We start from the raw sequence: 7,054 nt of genomic DNA on the forward strand, positions 1-7,054 counted from the left end.
GATGATTAGAACATTTCTTTCAGTCCCCTCAGATTTCAAAAGAACAGATCTGTTCTTTTTCAAAAAACTTGAAAAAATTGGGCCTCCGGCTCTTAGGAAATGGAAAAATGCCATTTGGAGGAGAGATTAGGAGAGAACTCCGAGAGAGAGAGGTGGGATGAGGATGAGGATGAGAGGGAGGGTTTGATGAGAGTGAGAGTGAGAGCAGAGAGAAGAGAGAGAAACGATTGAGTACTACTGTGAGAGAGAGAGAGAGAGAGAGAGAGAGAGAGAGAGAGAGAGACGACCAAGTATTACTGTGTGAGAGAGAGTGAGACAGAGAGAGCGAGAAAAATAAGAGAGATGACAAGTTCTCATCTTTTACCCTGAGCTGGGTAAAAATATTAGCATTGCGGTGGGTAGAAATTGGTCATTACTAGAGTATCGCTATGGACTACGAATAACATATAGAGTTGATTGCTTTCTCTTGTTTTAACTTTTAACCGAGGTTCCACATGTAATTGCTAGATTGGCAAGCAAATACGGTATCAACTGTCTAACGAATATAATTTCTCAAATTTCAACTAAGTCACATATATAGTTTTTTCTTAGCTGAACCCTCGATCAAATTAAAGTGCGCAGAAATGAAAATTAAATCATTTGTCCAAAAAGGGAGATGATGAATTTTAATGGTTCACTTTAGTACTTTATAGGATTTCTTTTCCAAAATATTTGGTGGTTCCTTATCTCCACCAGTATATACTCGAGGGCCTGCTCCAAATGCAACGCAAACATTTCCTCCAGACAATTTCGTCCAGTTCTCAAATCGTGATGGATCAAATTTGTTTGGATATTTTTGTGATTTGTCCATCTACATGCTACCCGAAAAAATTATAAAAATGATGTTAATTAGTACGTAGTTTATATGCACATATAATATAATATATATTAGAGTCATGTTCGATCAATACTCGGTCCTTTTAGTAAGTATTGAGCTTAAAGCTAGTGCATTCCATCCCTTTGATTGGAAATGTCACAGCCAGTAGTAAAGGTTGCATCTCTCCATGTACATTTGAAATTTGGATTTCGTTCCAGGTAATTTGCTTTATATCTACAGATAGTAGATATAGATCTACTAAGTAACAAATATAGTAATTACCGCAGTAAGTTTGTACACGCTAGCAAATAACGAGTACAGTAATTAATGAGGTTGTCAAATGTCAACAATCTCTTGGCTTAGAAGTGACAGATGTCGATCATTAATTGTTGGCATGCCGTCGTTTCCTTATATTTCTTTTCTACAGTACAAAATTCTAGGGTTTATGGTACAGAGTTTGACATTGATGGTGATCCACACCTCATTTTGAAGTTGGTTATTATTTTAATATGAGGGGAAGGCATGTCTGTTCTTAAACTCAGGGCTCACACGGTCACACCTTTATTTCCCTGTTGGTCTCATATTTGCAGAAAAGCCACAGGAGGACCTCAATATCCTTGAGGATAAAAAATACCTCTACCTCAGCAAATTGTTCCAAAGAGTATCGGGCCATAAGGGGCTATGACATCAATTTCTGTCGATCACTTGCAGGTCATTACAAGTTCAGGCCTATCTTTCTCTCCAGGAATTTCTTGAAAGGGCGTTTGATAGTGTTGAAAATGTTGTTTACTTTGATGATATATTGGCGTTTTACTTGGAAATTATTTATGTCTCTGATGCGCTAGCTGAAACATTACTTAGCGGTTTGATGGTCTACATTGCACTAAATTAGACTGTTGGGTGTTTCTAGAAGTAAAGTTTCGCCGACTATTAAGAATGAGGCTGGGACCGCTGCCATGGCTATGGAGATTCGCCACCCTAACCGCCTTTGATCTTTTGAGTGCCGTTGTTGATGAGATTAGCTGATAATGCACCAATACCAACACTAAATTGGAAGCAATTACTAATTGCTCCTAATTCCTCTGTAACTTGATGGTGCCATCTTTGAAAGATATAATACAAACAAATTAAAAAGATTGACATTCTCAAAGATATGAAATCTTGTCTAGTTAGAGTAGACGTAACTTTATTTGGACTCCTGAATCTTCTTCAATGCACACAACATTTTCATTGATGTTATGAATACAAAATATTGATTTACTTGAATAGCTAAACTGACATGTTTAACCGAACTTCCTAAGAAAATAGTCCGCCCAATATATTGGGTCAAACAGTACAATTCTTCCACAAAAACTATGGAGGCCAAATTCTAAATATAACGTTATTGGTCTCGTATCTGCTCCACTAAACGCCTCTACACTAATTCGAAGCCCCAAGACCCAAATTAATTGGTTGTTGACACAGACAGCGCATAAGAAGACGAGCACCCAAGCTAGCTCCAGGCCAACCCTTGAAACCCTCATCGACTCATGGGTCTTTCCGGTTCTTCTCGTTGCCGTTCCGAAGGTTAGTAAGCTTAGAATTCCGTGTTTAGTTTTTCTCATGTGCGGGGTTTGCAACTTTGGATACTCGTTATGGACTTGTGGTAGTGATTTTGTCTTCTTTTTCGGGCCGGTGTCTAGAATTTGGGATATATTTATAAGATAGATGAGAATCCATATACTTAATTGGCTCAGTGTGTTGCTTTTACCATTTGCAGAATCATCATCCTCTTCCTCCCAACAACCAAAGAGTAAGCTTCTCATTCAATTACTGGTTATCAATATGAAGGCTGGGGCTTGATATCATTGTCATTGTAAAGTTAATTTAGGGGTTATCTTCTTTGTGTAATGTATATAGTGACACAAATAGGTTTTCCTTTCTATGAATATTGCTTTGACAAAACCAATTGTGAATGTTAAATCCTCAACACTTCCACTCTTCGATTACTATATTCTTGCTTGTATATTATTAGGTCTTACTCAAGTTCAAGATGAGCTTGTCAAGAAATATCCTCCCGGTGCTGTGGTTATTCTGACCAGAACTCCTCCGAGATCAGCTGATGATTTTAGGCGGGAGTATTTTCTGCAGAAATACCCTACTTGTGAGGAATGGATTCAACGGTTCTACAAGGTACATTGATCTCTCTAGTTAAAGTTGTTCATGTGCTTGCTGTGTGCTAATTCTGCTCAAATTGGATGGGAAATGCTTTCAGATTTTCTTTTCAAAGACAAAACGAAGGGTCTATTTCTCCAAATTACACAAGAAACATTATGCACATGATATTAATTCAAGTCCCCATTCTAGGCCAACCAAAACCCCGAATGATGATCTCAAAGTTATAACTTCTTCGTTCTTCAAATGGTAAAGAGACAATCGCCGTTATCACTAGTGTTGTTTATACATCCACTAGCTGCATAATGGGATGAGTAGCTAGGAATTGGCCATGAACAAAATAAACTGGCACTAAGCACCTCTGTGGGAGCAATTGCCCTGAATGGTCCAAGATAAGGATTGAGACCTGTGGCCTTGAGGTTTGCCCTGAAAGGTTATTGAATGACTCGACTTCCATTAGCTAGCTAATGACTCAAATTCTACTACTTGCGTCCGAATGTGAAGATCCCCAACAGAGGCTTGATCAGTTGTGAAGATTTACATGTTCCCTCCCTTTATAGCTTGCATGTAAAAGTAATTATTTGACGAAACAAATCAGTTGTGGCTAATGTCTTAAAACTCTGCCTTGTCTATTGATGTTTAAAACAATGGTTTGATAATTTGATGTGGTTGATTGTTTTTATTTGCGCTTAGTGTATGCTATGTTTGACCGTACCTTAAAGTAGAGAATAAGTGTGTGGATTTCACAACTGAATGCAGAAGTATAACATAAAGAAAGCGGCATAGGACCAGTCCTTGCAATCAAGCTAGGAAACTCATACTGACCATACAACAACAGAGAGTTACAGCGTCTTAACATGGACGGATCATCATCTCAAATGCAATAAATGTCTACAATGTCCATAGAGCTTCATGATTTAGTGGGAAGACTAGCCGAAAGGTCGACCTCAATACCACAACCATTTCGCACCGCTTCCTGATAGCACTGTGCCAGATCCAGGTCCTTGTTCCTGCTCATTGCCTGCCAAAAGTTAACAGTGGTATAGAATTAGTGGTAATTCGATCATATCTCCGAAACCAAGCAAGTAGTAACATATGAAGAAAAGAATTTATTTACCTGATAGAGCATCCTAATCAAGGTCTCACAATTACGATCAGGAAACTCAAAATCAGAACCAGGTATCCTTGGAATATCAGATCCATCTGGGTTCGTGTTTGGGCGACGAATAACTGTTGCAGGGAGAGGGCACATCTTAAGAAGCTCATCTTGGCGCTCACTACGCGTCAACCCTATCAGTCATTACAATTCATGTTAGCATCACAAACAATTCGAAATTCAACTTGAAAAGCCTACAGATCGAAGAAATTAAACATGGGTACGGAAAATTGCTTGCTAGATAGATTAGATTACTAACTTTTACTTTTGGGCTGGGATGCTCCTTGACCCATGTAGTTTCGGCTCCGCAACGCGATTCGTGAGAGAGAGAGAGAGATTTTCTGGGAAGAAGCTGGTTATGTACACTATATAATCTCAGCATCCATAATTTTCTTGGATTTGGTCCCGTCTTTTCGGGCCACCCATTGGTGAAAATAACGACAGCCCAAATCAAAAGAGGTAGGTGGAACAAGGATCCGAGAGTCGTTTAGGCTAATTAGGAGTATACTAATTTTTTTTCTTCTTTTGAAACCTAGTGAGAGGCTCATCCTCACGCCTTTATTATTTTTAATCAAAACATACAACGGAGAGGACATAAAACTAAATTCCGTAAATTATAAATTACAAGCATACATTTGTTGTAAGTACCCAAAATCAAAAAAGATATACGAAGGAATTCAAAACATAAATGGTCAAGTCGACAAGAATAAAAAAAGTCGAGAAACTCAATGCCCAGAATCACAGCAGCAACTCCAATTCTCCAACTCAAACAATCCCATGCAGCAGCAAGCCAGCCACTGACCTCCATCGAAACGCACAAATCAGAATTTAGAATAGATTCATGGCTTTGCCCAAATTGAAATTTAGAGTGGGTTCATGGGATTTCCCCAAATCGGCAAGAATTGAAGATGAAAGATAGAGTATTTGTACCTGTGAATTAGGAATCCCCAAATTGGATTGGGTTCAAGGCGATTTTCAACGGCGGTTTGTGGGAGTATTCAATCGGATTGGGTTCAAGCAGCCACTGACCTACTGAGTAGCGAGCTGCTGTGGGAGTACGCAACTTCCTATTGATAATTTTTTTTTTCCTTTGGGCTAGTATGGGCTGAAGGTGTGTGTGTGTGTGTGTGTCTATATATGTATATACACACACACACTTAGGGGTTTTTGGCCCAAAATATTGTCTAGGCTGCAACCCATATAGCCTTCTGTTTGCTTCCGACACTAAATTCTATGGAAGTGCCCTAGTGGGTACTTCTTTTGTCTTTAAGAGGAATAAGTACCGACGTTGAGACTCGACAATTGAGAACGTTTTTTTGTTTTTCAAGAAGATAGTTGAGAACTTGAGATTAATTAATACTAGCCTTCTTTATATTACTCCTATATACTCGGTATGTGTAATAATTTTTTTTTAAATAAAAAAATAAATGAAATAAAACGGTTATTGCAGAGAGAAAAGTGGTGGTTATGAAATCATTTCTTTTTAATTTTCTTAATAAAAATATATTCTGTGATTGTCCTGATTTAATTTATTCTCAAATCTTTTAATTTTTCAAGGTTAAATCTGTCAAATTTTTTGGTTTTTGCTAACAAAACTTTTCTCTTAATAATAATATAATTTTATTTTTTTTAATCAAATCCAAATCGGGTGCCAATATATTGCAACAAAAGGCAGAATGGACCATTACATACCCTTCTGCTGTAGACAAGAAGACAGTGGTATTACCTATAGTGATACATATTCATAGACCCACTCATTAGACAATTAAATTCGTACACATAGTGAGAACCCTCCTTTGGTACTACTCCAGAAGTGTTAGAGGCAGTAGAGTGCATAGAAATGCATAACTTCCTAATACAAGGAAACTATTGTAATTAGATAAACTAAAAAACTTAGGTGGGCCTAGGGCAAAACACCCCAGCTCAAGAGGGCAGCCCCAAGAGAATGGGTCCAACCCAAGGCCCAATAGAAAGGTTGACCCGTGCCCGCCACCAGACCTCATCCTCCGGCGCTACCTATCACACCGCCAGACCTACAGCTGGCGTGACCCCTTATGAGACCGCGCAGAACCACCTAGCCACGCCGCCGCCACGATCGGTCGAAATCCACCATAGTCACTCCACCTTAGTGATCCTCCCAGACCACTAAAGTTGAGCCGCCACCTAGATTCACCCAGAACACCACAATAGCCACGCCACCATCACATGTTTCAGAAAACTCCTGACGAAGCCCTGTCGCTACTAGTCGTGGAAGCTTCTGATGACACCCACCAACCCTGCACAAACCAACCGGCTTGAACCCCTCCGCTAGTCCTCGAGCCATCCCCATTCAGGAGACTACCCAGTAATTGCTTTCAAGACCAGCTCGGCAGCAGCCCATTTAACATGGCAAACCACTGCCAACGAGCACCGCTGGACGAGAAGGAAATCTGAAAAACCCTAGGCGTAGTCCGAGTTTTATGAAGCAAACCCCGCTATGTCTAGTAGATTTAATAATAATATAGATTGTTTAGGTAGTGTTATTCACTGCTTATTTTGTTTTTTATATTAAATTAATAACTACAAAATACAATAACTATTCTTTCAAAACATGAGTCATTTTCTTTTTGAAGGAATATCCAAATTATTTAGGATGAGTCTATTCAGATATTCAAATTTGTTATTTGGACCTCTTCTCAAAATTTTTGACATCAAATTTCCATCTTTACTCCCTTTCTTTCTTTCTTTCTTCCTTTTTCTCTGAGGCATGAAGTTCCGTTCAATAACTCTAGAATCTTTTATGCTTAGGACTAATTTGAAGACTCTTGATCTTTTTCCTCCTCCAGCGTTGCTAAATCCTCTCCTTGTTGGCTTTGATTGGGAGAATTAATTAGTTCATTGTTTTGATT

The 7,054-nt window shown here is 38.8% G+C and overlaps 1 protein-coding gene across 1 annotated transcript; it reads right to left on the bottom strand.

The window, feature by feature from the left end:
• Positions 1-3,751: 3,751 nt before the first annotated feature.
• Positions 3,752-4,581, bottom strand: LOC112169063. Its single transcript, XM_024306004.2, has 3 exons — positions 4,426-4,581; positions 4,128-4,300; positions 3,752-4,031 (listed from the first exon to the last, which is right to left on the bottom strand). The coding sequence occupies exons 1-3, from the start codon at positions 4,457-4,459 to the stop codon at positions 3,921-3,923; spliced, it is 318 nt and encodes a 105-aa protein (XP_024161772.1). The 5' UTR covers positions 4,460-4,581; the 3' UTR covers positions 3,752-3,920.
• Between the last annotated feature and the right edge of the window lie 2,473 nt (positions 4,582-7,054).

Source organism: Rosa chinensis, chromosome 6, assembly GCF_002994745.2.
Source record: "Rosa chinensis cultivar Old Blush chromosome 6, RchiOBHm-V2, whole genome shotgun sequence".
NCBI classification, from domain to species: domain Eukaryota; kingdom Viridiplantae; phylum Streptophyta; class Magnoliopsida; order Rosales; family Rosaceae; genus Rosa; species Rosa chinensis.